This window comes from Vitis vinifera, chromosome 6 (assembly GCF_030704535.1).
Source record: "Vitis vinifera cultivar Pinot Noir 40024 chromosome 6, ASM3070453v1".
NCBI lineage: Eukaryota > Viridiplantae > Streptophyta > Magnoliopsida > Vitales > Vitaceae > Vitis > Vitis vinifera.
This window is the reverse complement of record NC_081810.1, coordinates 8,370,265-8,390,104: the sequence shown is the minus strand read 5'-3', so window position 1 is coordinate 8,390,104 and position 19,840 is coordinate 8,370,265. Positions and strand designations below refer to the sequence as shown.

The 19,840-nt window shown below is 42.5% G+C and overlaps 1 protein-coding gene across 1 annotated transcript; it reads left to right on the top strand.

Moving 5' to 3' along the window:
- The first annotated feature begins 17,594 nt into the window (after positions 1-17,594).
- LOC100245001 (asparagine--tRNA ligase, cytoplasmic 1-like) lies at positions 17,595-19,087 on the top strand. The gene has a single exon (XM_010653123.3). It carries the CDS (start codon positions 17,648-17,650, stop codon positions 18,374-18,376), a length of 729 nt encoding a protein of 242 aa, XP_010651425.1. The 5' UTR covers positions 17,595-17,647; the 3' UTR covers positions 18,377-19,087.
- Positions 19,088-19,840: the final 753 nt, after the last annotated feature.

Sequence of the window (19,840 nt, the reverse complement as noted above, 5' to 3'; positions counted from 1 at the left end):
TACCTGGGCTCAATTCGCTTCTAAGCCTCTATTATGTCCAATCTGCTGCCCATTTCCCATTTGTCTACCATTCTCCATGTCTTTCTTTCCTCATTTGATCATCATCTCAGATTTAATCTTTTTATTCCATCATCATGCCCACGTCTCCTTCTTTCATCCTACCCCCAACCAATTTCTCTCATTATCCGTCACATTAATCACAACCTGCACTTTTCAAACCCGCTACCCCATCCAGTAGTATTCGAATGGTCATGCATGGTGTTCTGGATATGAGCTTGGGAGGCATTGACCCGTGTTCCATGTGCATGTATGAACTTGGTAATGACAGATGTCTCTTTTTAAAGCGGATAGCTGCGTTTTATGGACCTCCATGTAAATATCAAAGTCACGGGTGTTTGAATATATATTCTCGTTATAGCTAGCTGTCGTGAATTTTGTGGACTACTTGGGGTATACCTAAGATGCTAAGGAGCATGGAATATTTCATAAGAGGAGTGAGAAAGCAAAGAAAGCTTCAATGTAACGGAAAGTCATGGCTTATGACCAGCTTAACAGAGATAGTTCAGGTCATCAGCTAAAGCAACATGGGAGAAGGATGTAGATATTGCATTTGCTCAAGATGCTATTGATGAGTACAAGACTCGTGAAGCTGCAGCTGCTGTCCAAGGAAAAATGGTGGGCACGCAGCGTAAGAAGAGGAAAGCATGCTAGCGATCTTGAAGGAGAAGAGGAAGGAATTATTGGTGCTGCAGGGACTGCTTGTCTTGGAGATGATTCTGTAGAGTGCTGTCAATGGCGATCTACACTGCGCTGTTAGTGGCTTTCTCATCACTATTTCTGTAACAGCTGGAGTACAAAAGACATGGAGATGTTTGATGCGCCTGAAGCTTGATTGGCCACATGTGACAGGATTTAGAGAGGGTATTTTGTGCTGACATACTGAACTTTTTGACGAAGCTGTGCATGAAGGAATAGCATTATCAATCCCATTCAGTTTCAAGGACCTCGATTTCCTTGAAACCATCAAGTTTGGTGACATCCTCGCGGTTTCGTTTCATAGTGTGGGTGATGCAATGTCAGTTAGGGTGAAGGTGGCAGTGGCGGAGATAAGATCTTTCAGCTAAGGGTTCATGCAGAGGCCACGCAAGGGTAGTCCATGTAGATGTGGCAAGTGAAGTTAACGGAAGAGGTGAATCTGACCCATTGACAAGGTTTGCATGGAAGGAGTCACAAGATAAACTTCGAAAATGCCAATATAGTTGAAGAACTCACCAGTCTGGGCCAGTGCAAGGGCTTGACTTTTCTTGAGGTACTAGATACAAAATTATGAGCCCAAAAAGCCCTCAGACAAGCCACTAGGAAGCTGAGAGCAATGCTTCAGTCAGCAGAGGAACAAGTCAGGAGCTTGAAAAAAACAGAGCACATTCCTGAGTCAATTAGCATCCAGGACAATTCCTAATGGAATCCACTACTTGTCTATGCGCTGGACCATTGGTTGTTGTCAACTCAACCATCTTGAACGCCAGGGAATCAGAAAAACATGTATTCTATCTGGTTACTGATGAGCTGAACTTTGAAGCCATGAATATGTGGTTTCCGTTGAACCCCCAGGAGAAGTAACCATCCATGTGGAAAACGTTGATGAATTTAAGTGGCTTAATTCATCCTACTGCCCAGTTCTGAGGCAGCTCGAGTCTGCTGCTGTGAAAGTATCATATTTCAATCAGAGGTATCCCAGTACTCTGTCATCAGGCTCTTCTAATCTAAAGTACAGGAATCCCAAGTATCTCTCAATGCTTAACCACCTGAAGTTTTATCTCTCTGAGGTTTATCCCAAGTCAGATAAGATATTGTTTCTTGATGATGATATTGTTGTACAGAAAGACTTGATTGCATCATGGTCAGTGAATCTCCATGGGAAGATGAATGGTGCAGCACAGTGCAGCTAAGAATGCTGATGAAGGTATGCGAACAATGCGAAGTAAAGATCAGGGTCAGCTTAGTGCTTTAGCAAACACCTCTCGTAAGATCATGAATATCTCTGTGAGTGTGAATACATGGAAACCAGCTCATTATCAGGGATTAAGGGAGGTTGAGGAAGAGGATGGTCAGAAACCTGTGCGGGGAAATGAAACAGGCACTGGCAAATTTGGTGTGCAGTTAATGAAGGCAAATGGAAACCCTGTCTCGGTTGGCAATGGAAATGCAAAACCTGCTGTAGATACTCAGGGAGAGTCTCAGAAGATGTAGCTATCTGCTCCTGGTTCATATCCTACTGGTCGTCCTTTAGAGGGTGCTGATTCTCGGACCATCTTTGTTAACAATGTTCATTTTATTGCAACCAAGGATAGTCTTTCTCGGCATTTTAATGAGTCTGGGGAAGTGGTAAAAGTGATTATAGTAACTGATGCTGCTACAAGGCAACCAAAGGGGTCTGACTATGTAGAGTTCATGCGAAAAGAGGCTGCAGGACATGCTCTTTCTCTTGATGGCACCTCCTTCATGTCACGTATTCCCAAGGTTGTGAAGAGAAACTCTACCCGTCAAGAAGCTGCTCCATGTAATATTCTGGGATTTCTTCTTATCTGATCTTGAAAATGATTTCTCAAATCTCATTTTGTAAAAATCTTTCTCAAATTCTGATTTTTCAAATAATTCCAATTTTCCCCTCTTTCATCCTTAGAATTTTTAGGATCACCCGAGAATCCCATTTTTATGTAAAATTTGGTTGCCATTTTCTTTCCGGCAAGCCACTTTTGCATTTTCTTTGTTTTTTAAAATGTTTTAAAAATAAGCAAGAATTAAATTCCGTAATTCCGAGTGATGGAATTTATGGAATTAATTCATGCAAAAATAAACGGGCTTTGGTGGGGGCCCGACATATGTGACTTCATGATTGATTGACTGATTGATTGATTTGACTGCCATGCATAATTGATTTATCCTGATCTATGACATGCATGAGATTATTTCTTAACTATGCTCTAACCCCATTTCTTGATAGCGCATGGCGGCTCATCACCTAGGTACGTGTCCACTCCCATTCTTGTAATTCTCTATGCATGTACTAATTCCCATATGTGCGATCATGTTGAGTATTCATTGATTTCCTCATCATTGCCACGTCGGCTTCATTTTATTAGTAGAGACCCGACTTTAGGGACTTAGAGGGGTGCTACGGTCTTTACCGTACCTTCCCAATAAGTAACCTGACCCCCGAACCCGATCCGATTTTTCGTAGATCACCTTTTCCAAAATAAGGAGTCACACTTAGGGTTTTTCTTTCTTATTTTGTTTACCCTTTAAAAATAAAACAAAAATAAGTGGCGACTCCAAGTCATTTTCAAATAATCAATAAAAATCAATTTTTCAAATAAAAATCGAGCTCGCCATCGAGTGGGAAACGCATTGAGCGAGCGAAATGCGGGGTCCACAAAATGGCGACTCCACTGGGGATGACGATAGAGGGTCAAACTTGAACTTAAGATGAAGCAAACATGGCATTTGATGAGTCGATCAGCGAGTACCTGTCTCTTGATTGCACATTGGGAGTTTTTGATGTATGCTTGGACATTGTGTTGTGACATTGATATGATTGATCATTTTGATTTGGGGTTTCGGATGTCGCTTTTTCTGTACTTCATTGCTATATTAGTTTGGTACATTGACATGTCGATTATCATAGGTTGCTCACCTTGTTTTGCTTGGTATAGCGATCCTGATTTTGCCATGATTATTCTGATCACTTCACATGCATACACTCACCACTGTATATCACTCAGTTTGACATGTTGATTCTCTGACTTGTATATCCTCTCGATCGTCTTTGAGCATGGTGTATATATTTATCATTTTTTTATCTGTTTATCATGGTTTGTGTGGACATGAGTGATATACCTGTACTCTGCTTGACTGTATGGTGCATGACTACCCTTCCTCTGCATGATTGCATGCTGTCTGTCCGTGTGGGCCGCACTTCTATCCCCTTACCTCCAACTCTCTTGGTCTTGGTCATTTCCTTCATTTCGGTTCTCACTTTTGCAAGTGTGAGGCCTTCTGTGTGCTTGTTTTTTGACCGAGCCAGAGATTAGGAGTAGGGTCTAGCGATGGGCTATATTGATGTATGGGAGCATCCTGGAGGTGACCGGCACACTGATGTCGGGAGGAGTCCGATCATTGAAGACCTGTATAGCCCTGAGCTAGGTTTCATGGATAGTCGTGCGACCAGTGTGTTTTCTCTCTTGTTTTAGCTTCTTAGGGTTTTCGGATGCACCCACACCATTCACTGTGCACTCTAGTCGACCATTGAGCGTTGAGAGTTTGAGAGGTTTCACCATAGGAAACCCCCTGGGATGTCGAGGTAGTGCATGTGTGGAGGTGATGACCACCTTGCATGGAAGCACCCCGTCTCTTCGGAGGCGTGCAGAGGGTTGCGTACCGCCGGAGGGTATGATCGCTTCTGCTAGGGATCCTTTAAAGTCCACCCATATCCATTTAGAGCCACCTTCACCTTGTAGGTTGAGCCATAGATCCTTCAATTAGGACTCCCTTCCTACACGTGGGTACATCTGAGGGCTTCCAGAGCCTCTGTGGTTACAATTCGGATCCAGTATTCCCTCTTTTTAGTCTCCAGTTGAGAGTGCTCGGAGACCGGTATGAGTTTGAGTATCGGTTGGATCACCTTTTCGTCTCGTCGCTCTAGATTATGCTTTTTACTTGATGAGTTTAGCATGTTTTCTCCCTAGGGTTTTCGTTCTCATTTCTTGGCTCAACACACCCCTTCACTTTGTTGTCACTCACTCGATATTTTGGGATATGTTCATTGATCATCTTTTTATATTGTACACCTATCACGGGCTCAATACCTCATCATTTGTTTGATCCTTGGTTCGATTTTCGACTCGATGCTCATATTTTCATTACAGAAAGGTGAAAGACATATTTTCATATTCACACATTTTTCGAGAGATTCGCCTTGATCACCTTATCATTTTGTTTCTTATGGAGCTCGAGTTGAAGGTTGAATCAAGGATATTTTGGTCTATATTGAGTATCGATCTCGTGATAGTGTTCTTCACACCCCATTCACTTTCTTCACACCTTGATCATTTTTTGGATCATCGATAGAAATTCTTTAGTCATATTTGTAGTTGTCTCACACTGGACACTCATGTGACTCTAGAGATTCTATCATCTATCCAAATTTTGATTGTCACCATATGATTGTGTGTCGCACCCTGTCATGTGTTGAGTTGTGTTGTATCATGCATTGGTCATTGTTCGTTACATCTCGTGTCGTTGCATGAGTCGTGTTTGAGTCGTTTTGTTCGATTCTTTTGTAGGAGTCTATTTGTAGTCCCAGTCTTGGTTCAGTGCCCTGGGTTGAGTGGGAGGTTGATTCGTATTGCTGAGCTGCTATAGACGGATTCACAGTCAGTTTCGATTGGTTAGCTTATTGCTTCTGTGGTTTCGATTCTGGAGGCATTGACCAGTTTGAGTTAGATGATGGATACTCAGCAGAGTAGACATGTAGTGCTCGAGGACACGCCATCTGATTTAGTGACACCACCTATTCTACCTGTTCAGATGCCATCTACACAGACGTTGCCTACTGTTTCACATGATCAGACTATTGTCATTCCACCTATTGTCACACCAGTTACCATTGTTGGGGATCCTCGTTCTCGTATGGACAGACTCGAGCATAGGATTAGACAGATGAGAGATCCTGATGAGATGATTTCATGGGATGACCCTGACGATGTGCCAGTGGCCACTTTGCCAGTCGGTTTTAGGATGCCGGATATAGAGAGATATACGGGTGTTGGATGTCCACGTATTCATCTCAGACTTTATAGCACAGTTATGAGAGCTCTTGGTCTAGATGAGGCACAGTTGCTCACTTTGTTCCCATTGTCATTGAGCGGCGTGACACAGAGATGGTACGCTTCATTAGAGTTATCTCGTCGAAGAACTTGGGAGGACTTAGCACAGGAGTTTCTGAGACAGTATTCCTTCAGCGGTGATACGAGTGTTACACGTAGAGAGCTTGAGTCTCTTAGACAGGGATCAGATGAGTCTGTTTCTTCTTTTATCTCTCGCTGGAGGGAGAAGGCTACAGAGATGATTGAGCGACTTATCGAGAGGGATCAGATGAGCATGTTTTTGAGGAGTTTGCATCCTAGGTTTGCTCGGCATATGACAGGAGTCCCATTCCGGGATTTCAGATCATTGGTCCAGGCTTTGATTGATGTAGACGATGGCATATCTAGAGGATTATGGTCAGATATTATTCCTTCTTCAGATACTGAGGGGAAGGGAGTTGGTGGATCATCTGAGAGCTATGGAGACGTATGTTCAGCAGACTTTCAGCATCGACGACCTGGTTATCACCCCTATGTGAGATCATTGCAGACACCCAGGAGTGATTTCCCACATTTACAGCATCATCATCCTCATCCAGTTCAGCAGTACCCTTCTATGCATCCTCATACTGTCACAGTACGACCTTCATTCCAGTTTCAGCGTCCATAGACTAGTATCCCACGGCGTGAGCAGTCTCGTCCCCATCGGCGACGTCAGAGGACTTATTCTGATTTGGGGATGCCTTTGGATAGAGCTTTTGAGCGACTCAGATCTACTGGTTTTTTAGTACCATTGGCCCCTAGGCCACTCCCGAGTACCCTACCTCCGCGTTTTCATGCTCATGAGTTCTATGCATATCACCAAATGGCAGGCCACCGTACTGATTATTGTGCTTCTCTACGTCACACCATACATGATCTTATTGACAGTGGTGCAGTTAGTTTTCCCGTATCGACCACAGATACTGATCTTGGTCCAGATATGACTGCGGATTCCTTTCCAGCCTATTCCACACATGCAGTTCCTCATCCTTCAGGCTTATACTATCACGTTTTGGACACCCAGGGCACTGATATTCATAGGACACTTTGATACCTTGTTGGTGTATTTTGGGACTACATTGTTAGTTGGTCGTTTGGGTTTTTGTTCTCTTTTTCTTTGTATTTGAGTCTTGTTTTATAGTTAGTGTTTTGAGTTCGCACCTTGTGCTTCGAGAGTAGACCTTTGTTGTCCTATTATTTTGCATGATGTACTCTCATTTCATTTAGTGATATTGTTGTTTTCTTGGGTATGTGTTCCCATTTTCTTTTTATCATTGTTTCGTATCATGTATTTTATGTGTTGTTGTTTTGAGTAGCATCGTGTGTTGTCTTGTTTTGTCTCTTGCATGTGTTTGTTTTAGAGTCTTAGACGGTTTTAGTGTCGTGACTGGTCCCCGAGCAGAGATTGATGGTATGATGATCATGATACAGAGCACCTTGAGACTAGATTTCTTCAGTTGAGGTTCACCATGTCGGACGACATCACACCCATTACTCTTACTGCTCTTTATGAGATGATGGTGGATTTGACGCGGACGGTTGAGAGGATTGAGCTTATTTTTTCGGAGTATCCATCGTCATCGAGAGGAGCTCCAGGAGTAGCGATGCCTTCATTGCCACACTTGACTTCACCGACACCTGTTACTTTGGGTGCCTCGCATCCACGACCTCGCCCACATTTAGTACTCCAGCAGCATTCCTCATCCATTTCATTGACTACGTTGGCATGACCTCCATCCCGGCTTCGGGGCCCTCCGGTCGTTACAGTTCCTCAGGAGCGACTTTGCCCTCGTCGACGATGTCAGAGACGCTTTTCAGATTTGAGCGCACCCCTGAGCAGAGTTTTTGAGACGTTCCAGGCCATGAGACTTTTGGCTCCTAGGGCACTTCCAGATCCTGTGCCTCCACAGTTTCGACTTGATTTATATTGTATGTACCATCAGTCAGTAGGACATCACACTGATCGTTGCATTGCTCTACGACATGCCATACAGGACATTGTTGATTCTGGGACGTTTGGGCATCCTCAGTCCGATATGTTTCCTATTTCTACCTCAGCTCAGGCCATGCATGCAGACTTCCCTTTACCAGCAGTCCCTGATCTTATTGATTTGGGCGATTGACTCATGATTGGCTTACCTTGGTACAGTGGTGCTCAGTTTTTGTTCTTTCTATGGCCAGAGATGTGATGACAGGACCAGTCACTGTTTTTGTTTTTGTTTGTTTAGTCTTGTTTTGTTTTTGACTTTTAGAGACTATAACTCGTTTCTTGACTATTGTCTTTGTTATCCTTCTTTTGCATCATGTACTCATCGGATTATCCCAGTGTATGCATTTTCCTTTATGGACGTATGCTTGTGTTTTATGATGTGCTATACTTTTGACTTGAGGCGTCTTTTCACTTGCACATTGTGGTCTTGAGGCTTGACCTATCATGGGAGATATTGAGCCTATTAGCTTAGGATCAGAGATTTGACCTAGGGAGTTTGAGACTGTGACACATCTTCTTATGATCAGAGTCATACCTTGCTCACTTCCCGCACCTTGACTCTTGTTTTGACCTACATCCATCCATTGTGAGCTTTGCACAACATCACCATTCAAACCATTGTATGACCTTTCCATCCTCGGTTTTTTTTCTAGCTTTACACATCCCCTTTCTGATCCGACCAGGTAGAGTGTGAGGAGTTTGAGCCCAGGGTTGATCTCGCATGGCGAGGGTTAGCTTATGACCTTTGGATGGCTTACGATGAGTGGATTGGTCGATTGCTTGATGTGACTATCACTTATTTTGCCGTGAGTATAGAGATTGATCTTGTATGATGAGGGTTGGCTTGTGATGGGCAGTCTTGCCTGATGAGATCACCGTTCACTTTGCTTTGAGAGGATCATCTTTGAGATTATTATGGAGCATTTGGAGTACGGTTGGTGCATGATTCTAGAGGGTTGACGTGGTTATATCAGATGGACATCGATCTCTAGTATTGATCATTTGAAGGCTTGATAGCACGATGTCTGAGACCGTGGTCGTAGGATGGGTGGCCTTCATTTTGGTTAGCTCACACCCTATTACCTTTATTGACATCTAGTCCATTGCTAGCCCTTTGAGCCTAGCATGAGCATCATAGCCTTTTATTTCTTATAGCCTTGCTCACCTTCTACATCGGGATAGGGGCCCTTCAGTGTATGCATGCATTGTTTAGGAGTTTCATGAGCCTTGGACCGAGGGGCAGATCTTTCTCATTATCTTTTCCTATCATTGCGTCATTGCATTTCGTCACATCTCGTTGGTTCTTCATCCTCTTCTTTATTATATCTATCGTTTGTTCCGCTTCATCTTCTCCCACCCCGAGTGGTGATCATCCTCAGTTCATTACATGGAGGGTAGTCATGTCATTTTCCACTATCTATCCTACGGACGTTGATCCAGGGATCCTTGGCTTGAGAGGGTCACATCATTAGAGAGAGTTTGTGATATATTGATATTTGAGAGCATGTTTATTCATTTTTGATCCCTTCTTTGGGTCTTTCTTGGTTTGCGTTCAGAGCATGTATATTTGTATATATGTAAAAAAAAAAAAAAATTGAAAAAAAAAATGAAAAAAAAAAAAAAAAAAAGGCACATGTGTGTATTATTCTCTATCATTGAGTATGTGTATATTAGTGTTCGAGAGTCGCTTTGTTGGATATGTCCATTGATGGGAGTTCGTATGTGAGCTCCTCGGGACCTTTCATTCTTTGTATTCATTTTTGTCGTACATTTTGTGAGCGAGATGAGTGACCTTCTCTTAGGAGCTCTGGGTCATTGTCCATTCCATCATTACGTTCATAGTTGATGTGACTTCACTCCATGTCTGATCTGAGATTGATCATTACTCCTCTTGGTGTTATTTGTTCCATTATCATCATCCTCGTTTTCGTTTCTGATTCATCATTCTCACTTCACCTCTTATTCTTTTCTTACAGTGACCCATCTCGGGTTTGATACTCTCTTCACACCATCATTATACATCTCGTCATCAGTTTGGTTTTTCTTCATTGCATCATCGTCGTTACCATGTTCACAGTAGGCATCTTCAGGTCCATGGCTCACGTTATTTTCTATACATGTTGCATTTTATACATGAGGGCACGGGTTTTGATCATTGGGTATTTGGTCCTAGTTTCCCTTCATTTCTATCACCCTAGCCTTCGTTACGTCCTGAGTCTTAAGACCACCCTGAGGCCATGACATCACACATTGTGTTTGATAGCTCTTATGTGAGCGATACTTGGGATTGATTCGAGAGCGTTTTGATTGTGATGGACCAGGAGTTATGGTATGACCCTACACTGGGGCATAGCCATCTCAGAAAGTTTTTCTATCGGATGACCATTATGTCGAGGCATACTCTTCTCAGTCGATGACGGATTTTTTTTGAGCCATGTCCATTCCTCAGAGGATATCAGATGTCCTTTTTCACATTGGAGCATGAGACATGATTGGCGTATTTCATATGGTGTACTTTACACAGGGGCATACCCCTTTCGGTCGATGATAGTTTTTTGGCATAGTTGTTCCTTGGAGGTGATTAGATTCATTTCACATTGGAGTACGAGATATGATTGGGTGATTTCTTTGATGTGATCACAGGAGCATAGCCTTCTCATCATTATTGACATATTTTTGAGATGATTGGATCAGGACACGGGCACGGGCACTTATGAGAACATGCAGCGGAGTTTAGTCATTTCAGGGTTTGCCCTATACTGGGGCATAACCCTTTCATTGGAGGTTGATCTTAGAGACACCAGGTCACATTGGGACATGCTTTTTCTTTAGAGGAGGTCAGATACTCTCTTCACATTACCACGATGACTTTGAGGAGCAGAGGTTCATTTTGATCAGATGATGTATGATTGGTTGCACTCCTCTCATCGACGTTTGATTTGGAGATGCTTACACTGGGGCATAGCCCACTCATTGATGATGATTTTGTGAGATGACAGTTTATGCCGGATACTTACTTTCCAGATGATCATTCTGCATTGAGAGCTTACCCATTCTGAGATGATGCATTCACACTGGGGCATAGCCACCTTGCCGATTTCGACATTGAGACTCCATTTCGTGTTTATGATTGTTGTTTTCGATGGATCATAGAGTCATTGACACCCTGGGCTCAGTCTTCTCAGCGTACCTAGTTTGATTCGGATATTCACTTATCTTTGTTACACTCCCATCCATCCTACATTGGACACTATTATACCTGCACTCATCTTATCAGAGCCTTACATCTTTTGTGCCCACATATTTCATCGTCTTACATGACCTTATCCCATTTCTCTTTATCAGAGGAAGATACAGACTAGTCTCGAGCTTTCTGGTTGAGTTTTCACATGCCTTTGAACATTAGGTTCAACATCTTCCGTGATGGTAGGGCCTGTTAGATTGTTGATGTATTTGTGATGATATTCTCATGATTGATAGTCGACACGTCGTGTCTTGATATGCTTGCATTTCAGGCTTAGAGTCTTGGTCAGCATCTATTTGATCCATTATTTTGGTTTTGCTTTGTCAGCATAGTTTTGATGATGTTTGGTCTTGTTTTAGCATTTGTTCATCGAGGCTATGTGTATCTTTTTCATTGCATCATCATTGAGCATATCCTAGAGTGTCTTGTATGGTGACATTCTGTGTTTGACGCTGGTTACTATCTTACACTGGGGCATACACCCATCCTTGAGTTCATCGGATCTTCTGCAGATTTTCTCACTGCTCATTCTATTGCTTGATCTTTATGGGTCGTCACATTGGGGCATACCCCCATCCTTGGGTCCACCAGATCTTTTGCGATTTTTCTCATCACTTGATCCACTTCTTGATCTTTGTGAGTCGTTATACTGGGGCATACCCCTTTGGCGCTTTTCTACTGGGGTATACCCCCTCTCTTTGGGTTTACCGTGTCTCGTGTTGATTTCATGGTCGTCAGACCCATTTGCTGATCTTTATGAGTTATCCCCTATGGTCACCTTGTTTAGGGCATCTCCTTTCCATCAGTTTGTTTAGGGCATCCCCCTTTGTTTCAGATTCACCACCATAGATTTTCATCTATGGGCATTTCAGATTATCACCACCATAGATTTTCATCTATGGGCATTTCAGTTATTTCACCACTATGGATTTTCATCCTTGGGCTTTCGGATTCACCACCATGGATTTTCATCTATGGGCTTTGATCAGTTTTTCACCATCATAGATTTTCATCTATGAGCATCTATTTCAGTTATTTCACCACCATGGATTTTCATCCTTGGGCTTTCAGATTTTCATCTATGAGCATTTATTTCAGTTATCACCACCATGGATTTTCATCCTTGGGCTTTCAATTATCACCACCATGGATTTTCATCCTTGGGCTTTCAGTTATCACCACCATGGAATTTTATCTGTGGGCGTTTGAGATTATCACCACCATGGATTTTCATCCTTGGGCTTTTGAGATTATCACCACCATGGATTTTCATCTTTGGGCGTTTGAGATTATCACCACCATGGATTTTCATCCTTGGGCTTTCAGTTATCACCACCATAGATTTTCATCTATGGGCTTTCAGCTATCACCACCATAGATTTTCATCTATGGGCTTTCAGTTATCACCACCATGGATTTTCATCCTTGGGCTTTCAGTTATCACCACCATGGATTTTCATCCTTGGGCTTTCGAGATTTTCACCACCATAGATTGACATCTATGGGCATTTTTATTGTGTCACCACTGTAGGTCTTCACCTATGGGCCTTCTAGTTTAGCATTTAGAGTTAGTTTTTTTGGTTTGGCTTCCAGAGCTTTTATTTTCTTAGTTTAGCGTTTAGAGTTAGCTTTTTTGGTTTGGCTTCTAGAGCTATTATTTTCTCAGTTTAGCATTTAAAGTTAGCTTTTTGGTTTGGCTTCCAGAGCTTTATTTTCTTATTTTCTAGTTTAGCGTTTAGAGTCAGTCTTGTCATGCAGAGTCACAGCTCCTAGCGTTCATATTCTCTGGCATTGCATGTCTCACCTTCATGGATTTGCACTTATTCTCACTCTCCTCACCTCGTTACCCTGTGCTTATCGCCTATTCATCTCGTAGTCCACATAGGGCAGTCTCCTTTAGACGCAGTCTTGTTCGTACTCCAGGGTGGTTCGACCGTTACTTACCTTTGACATCGATCTTCGGGTCACTTTTGGAGACGTTTTAGAGGGAGCTTGGATCCTTAGTGTGGCTTCAAAGGCATTTTGACGCATCCTTCTCTTTTAGGATTAGAGCCTTTGTTTTCGTTTGTTAGCTTGAGTGAGTTTGCGTTTCACTAGTGTCCCTATGGGGGTCTCCTTGATTCTTCGGTAGAGTTCACTTCATTCCACTTACTATTCACACTTACCTTTCACTTCAGTGTTCATATTCTTTACACTCGTGAACTCTACCGAAGATGGGCATATTTGTAGACCCCCATTTGGGGCTCATTTTCTGCAGCTTGCTTTTAGCCAGGTGTCACCATCTGGGGGAAGCCACGTGTCACATTTTGACTAGCTGCTAGAGAATCACAATAGTGGAGTTGGAGGAGCAATCAGGGGTTGACACCTGTAAAGGTGATTCTGAGAAAATCTGCTAGCCGTTAGTGCAAGCTGGAGAGGATATGTAGAGGAGGGACGTTGCTGTGAGAGGGGGACGTCTCCTGCAGGTGGTGTCGTCTGGCCGTTGAGGAAACTTTTAGCAGACAGCTGCAGCAAAGGAAGGGGGGGATCCCATTGACGACGGTAAGAAAAATTCTGGAGAGCTTTTTGGTGAGCTTGGGGCAGGGAGCTGCAGGAGAGAGGGGTGCGTTTCTGTTCAGGAGCAGCAAACTATGAGAGAGAGGTGTGAGGGCTTGAGAGGAGGGTCTGAGAGTTTTTTGGGGGGAGCTTCGGAGGGGTTCATTGGAGCTGCAGGAGGAGGGGGTGCTGTTCAGAAGGGTAAGCTGGTTGGTTTTGTTGACATTGGAGGAGGATTGAAGGCATCGATAGCTAAACAGAGCCTTACTGGAAAAGGGTTCTTTCAGGTATGAATGCAATTGATTTATTATTTGATCTGGATTCTTATTACTCCTCTATGATTCCTACTGATGTTTGAGTGTTTATTGATTTGCTTGGGGTGGATAATGAAGGCCACTTATTGCTTGTTGAAACATAGTCATGCCTACATGTTTACCACTGTTAATCTTAGTATGTTTTGCTCCTATTGTGAAAATGCTCATAGTTGCATTTGAGATGGTCTTTCTCACCTGATCAGAGGGCTCACTGATGACCCATGAAGTGAAGCCTCTGAAGATCCCCTTTACTCATTTTCTTTTGTGTTCTATTTTCTATGGATTCTTCTTTGTTGTGGCCACTATTTGTTTCTATGCCTTGCTCAATGCAATGGCTTTGAAAGGGTATATCCAGGTCTGGTTGCACACTCCCACAGAGATCTATTATGGTTGAAAGGAACATATTGGGTTTTGAGAGATATTTTGTAGAGGTTGTTCTGGTTGAAGAAGCAAACAAGCCGAAGAGAGACAGAGAGAACAGAGAGAGTAGGGAATGATGTTTTTGAGAAGAGGAAGTAGCTTGGAGAGAAAAAGAATACTTGAGAGAGAGTTGCAGGTATTTTTGAGAAGGTAAATGAGCAGAAAAAGGATGTTCTCCAACTGGTCTAAGAGGGGTTCTGAGAGCTCTATGAGAAGGATCTGAGAGTAAAGCTAGCTAGGGAGAAAAAGCTTGCTAGCGAAGAAGAAGAATAAGAGGAAGGTCATGCCGCAGACTTTCATGTAATCCAGATTTGATACCTGAAAGTAGATCAGAGAATGAAGCTAAAGAAGATACTCCTTTAGAAAGAAATCAAGGTTTGGATGATGGGACAGGGGTGTTGACTTTATTGAAACTGTGGATATTTTAAGTGAACATGCTCGTCTTAAAGCTGGAATTCTCGTGCATGGAGAATCTAGCAGCAATGTAGAGTACTATGTATGGACGGCTGGGAAGTCCTATAACTGATGGAAAGATTCCAACACTATATTGAAGACGATAGGGATGCCAAATGTTGTCCTGCTCCAGGCTGTGATTATGAAGTTGTTTTTTTGTTGTTAGTGGTGGAAGCTGTGATGTTTCCTGCCACGCTCATGTAACTTTTAATGGAATTGTACAGAGGGAGCTCACCTTCCTGTTGATTGCAGCACTGTAGCCAAGTGAATTCTGAAGAACAGTGCAAGTGATTGTGAAAAGCCCTCTCTGTCTTAGTCATTAAGTAAGCGTTCAACCTGACAGAAAGTGAAGTGGTGACTCCTATTCCCTAGGATCCCACTACATGATTTGCCAGAAAGTCTAACAGATAGCATGTTCAAGGGAATCTACAATGGCAAGCAGTGCCACGGGTCTGATATTGCAGTAGTGTTGAGCAGAGCTTGGAGTGCTGGTGTTGATGGAATTATTAACCAGCGGTTTTGACGTGGCACCATCTGTCGTTGCATTGCTGCCAGGTGCCGTTGTCCTAGGAGAATTGCCAGGTGTCCCTCAGACGGTGCCAGCAATGAGTTAAAACATGTTTCCTCTTGAGGCATGCGCTCTTCAAATTCCTAGACAATGGCTTCAATTCTGTCATGTGGAAATGGACATTTCAAGCAGAAACCTGATCCATTTAGTGGTTCTGTGGCTTTCTCATCAGCAGTAACGAGCACAATGATGTCAATGGCATGGTTTCTGAGGCTAGTATCATAGGCAAACACGTCTTGTTGCCTTCCCGTTTGTGCATGGAATTTGACTTTTGAATCACCTATGGATTACAACAAGTGAGGCCCGTTGTCTTCGCTCGACGTTATCTTGATATCCAGCATCAGTGTTGACGAGTATAGGCATAATGGGTTTCCTTCGACGTTACTTCGGTTAGTTTGTCACAGCTGCACACGCTTCCATGAAGGGAATCCAGGGACTTTGCAAATTCAACCAAAGAGCAATAGCGGCAGCGACATCATCATCAGTAGCAGCATCAAGCTTGTTCACGTCCCAAGTGTTTTCCTCTTGTCTAGGCTTTGGTGCTGCACTCACACTCCCGCAAACCAAATGCGTACTACAATGGAGCAACTTGATCCCCCAAAATACTCTCAAGTTGCAATGCCTTATTCCTACTCTCTTGCATATGCACTTATCTTTCTTCATCATGACTGGTTACCTCGGCAAGGCTATCAGGATGGTAATAAATTCTTCTTGGTTTGCAAGGAAAGAATGGCAACTTAGCCTGAAATGCTTTGTTGCTTCTGCCCGACAACTCTCAAATGATTTCTTGAGATTATTGTGAACGTGAGATCTGCTGAAGAGTCAAATCACTACAAGCCAACCGACAGAGGTGAAAATGGAGACAAGGAACATTTAGTTCCGGTAATGTCCATAAAGGAGGATGACGAGTGCAAGTCAATTAAGTTTGCTGTTGACTATGGCAACCTCCATAAGCAGAAGGCGCAGTCCATGGGGAAGGCAGCCAGTGATTTTATCTAAGAGGACTTGAAGATGGACAACGTGTATGCCTACATGTTTCATCTTTTAAACGAATATGCTAAGCTGTTGAAGTTCAAGCCCACTGTGCCTGATGAAGCTATGGAAGGCTATCTGGAAGGAGTTGAGCCTGATGAGGAAATTTGCTATCATGTTGTCTTCCACTTTTCTGAACATGCCAAAGACCCAGGGATTAAATCTGATTGCTATGGAATCTGCCAAGGAATTAAATAGGCCATTTTATAGTAATCTCATTGGTACCTCCAGCTCAACAGGGTACTATAGATTTGCAGAGTGGGATTCGTCATGTGGAAGATGCCTGATTGGGCATACATGAAGGATCATGTAATTCCAAAGGCCCAAGAACTCCAACAGCTAGTTGAAGTCCAAGAATCCACTGGAATTCCAGTAAACATTGCCAATGGAAATAAACATTATGGAAGCAATATGCCACAGCCTGAGTTTGCTATTGTTCTTCCGTGTAATGTTGATGTTCAGACGAGCAATTGTTGAGGATGTGACTGAAAATCGAAATGAAAGAGATGCAGTGTACCTAAATCTTGCTCTTGAAGGCGTCTTTGAAACTGCATACCAAGTTTCAAGACATCACAGCAGGAAGGACCAGCATGTGCCCATTATATAAGTGCAATTGTATGCATACCAGATCTGTCATGCACTTAACTGCATGCACAGTGCTATTGGGGTCTGTCATTGTGATATCAAGCTTCAAAATTTATGGGTCAATCTCCACACTCATCAACTGCATATATGTGATTTTGGAAGCTCAAAGAAGGTGGCGCCAGGTGAACCAAACAAGTCATATATTTGCTCAAGGTATCATAGAGCTCCAGAAATGATCTTTAGGGCTACAGAATATACAACTGCTAGTGATATGTGGTCTGCAGGCTGCTTTGTGGCTGAGTTTCTTCTTTCCATCCAAATGCATCCTTAGGTCCTAAGACTCTTATCTTATTCCACACAGCAGTTACGTGGTTATTTCCATCATGAAACCCCTCCAGATGGCAATCATAGGTCATCTGTAAACCTGCATAGATTTGACCCAAGAGATAAATCACGTCAGTGCCACTTGAAGCATTTGCTTAAGGGATCCGCAACCTGGGCAGGGGAGAAGTTTCTCACTCCAAAGTTGCTGGTTGTAACATCTGTAATATGCAAATCTCGGTGTAAAATACCTTGCTAGAGCATGTCTAATCCTCGTGCATGGGGTCTCGTCTTTGTAGCCGCGAGCTGGGTTTCGGTCAGCCTGCTTTATGCTCTCAACGCCTTTTAAGAGCTGTGGGACTTTTGATGCAAGGAGAGGCTGTTGCCCAACTAAAATCTGCTAAAGCAAGTAAGGGGGAAATCACCGCATCTGTGGCTGAACTTAACAAGGCTAAGGAGAATCTCTCAAGGCTGGAAGAGCGATCTAAGCTTAAGCCTGGTATCCCTAAAAAAGATGGGAAGATTGATTATTCCCAGGATTTCTTTGCCCGTCAAGCATTTTTGACTGTTTCTGGCCAACTGCTAGTTGAGACTTATGCATGTGCTATTGGCAGTGTTTATACATTTGGGCCAACTTTCCGAGCTGAACACTCTCACACATCAAGGCATTTGGCAGAATTCTGGATGGTGGAGCCTGAAATAGCATTTGCAGATCTTAAGGATGATATGAATTGTGCGGAGGCCTATGTGAAATTTCTTTGCCAGTGGTTACCTGACAATTGCATTGATGATATGGAATTCATGGCTAAAAATTTTGATAAAGGCTCCATTGATCATATAAGAATGGTTGCATCAATGCCCTTTGAGCGAATTTCATATGCAGAGGCAATCAAACTTCTGGAGGAAGCAGTCAAGAAAGATAAGAAATTTGAGAATAAAGTGGAATGGGGGATTGATTTAGCATCTGAGCATGATCAGATTCTGGCCAGCAGGCAAAGACACGTATAAGAAATTGACTTCTGATGGAGGGGTCATCTCAAGCATCTTGGTAATGTACTTGCTGCACCACATGTCCTGCTGAAGAGATGCTTCAGTCAAATGGTCAGAGTTCCATCATCATTGCTGGGGATATCAATATGTCTCTTTAGGCTTGAGACTCTTTTTGATGAGGATGCACAGATTGTAAAGAATGCGGGGATTGCTAGCTTTGCTTCAATGAGGATTTTCTGCTCTCCTCAGCATTCGGGTAATAAAGATTTGAAGGACTCCACAGGGATATCTTTTAGAAGATGTATGCAGCCTGTAGAGAAGTGTTCAAGGGATGTTTGGGAATTATTTCGATCAGTTGATGGTGCAGTACATGGATGGCCAGCCCATATAGCAAGATCATGTGATTCATTTGAAGATGAGTTGTTGACGGAGCAGATGTAGTGGCACTCCAGATTGCATTCTTACTCGGTTTTCCCTCATCACCTATTCACTTGTATGTCAATGCATGGCTTACCTTTGAGGAATGTGCTATCTCCTATTCCCCTCTTTTAATTTTTAAGATAATTGCCCCAAATCCTATTTTGTAAATATTCTCTCAAATTCAGCTTTTCAAATAATCCCAACTCCTATTTTCTAATAAAACTTGGCTGCCTTTTTCTTTCTGGCAAGCCATTTTCAAATTTTCTTTGTTTTTTAAAATGTTTTAAAATAAGCATGGATTTAATTCCGTAATTCCGAATAATGGAATTTATGGGATTAATTCATGCAAAATAAAACGGGCTTTGATGGGGGCCCAACATCAAATAATTTTTCTTTAAAATAAAAATGAATTTTGAGTGAAGTGCCATGCGTGCCTTTGATGATTTTGTACTCGATTTTGTGACATGTGAGTTATGTTTATACTCTTTATTTTGCACTAACCCTCTCTCTTGATAGCGCATAGTGGCTCGCTGCACAGGTACACACTCATTCCCACTCTAATTAGTCTATATGCATTTTCTGACTCTCGTATGTGCATGTTTTGCTCTGAGTATTCATTGATTTATTCATCCATTGCCATGTTAGCTTCACCTCATTAGTAGAGACCCGACTTAGGGACTTAGAGGGGTGCTACGGTTTTTACCGTACCTTCCCGATAAGTAACCTGACCCCCGAACCCGATCCGGTTTTTCGTAGATCACCTTTTCCAAAATAAGGAGTCACACTTAGGGTTTTCTTTCTTATTTTGTTTATCGTTTAAAAATAAAACAAAAATAAGTGGCGACTCCAAGTCATTTTCAAATAATCAATAAAAATCAATTTTTTAAAAATAAAAATCGAGCTCGCCATCGAGTGGGAAACGCATCGAGCAATCGAAATGCGGGGTCCACACCCCTTAAAACGGGATTCAATCAAATCATAATAGGAATTATTTTTAGTTTTTTATTGTTAATTACAAAAGTTTAAGATGATTTGATAATATTTTAATTAATTTGAATTGGT

What these genes read in the sequence shown, in the direction of transcription:
- LOC100245001 (XM_010653123.3), top strand. Translation starts at nt 17,648, where the DNA reads ATGGGGTCTCGTCTTTGTAGCCGCGAGCTGGGTTTCGGTCAGCCTGCT.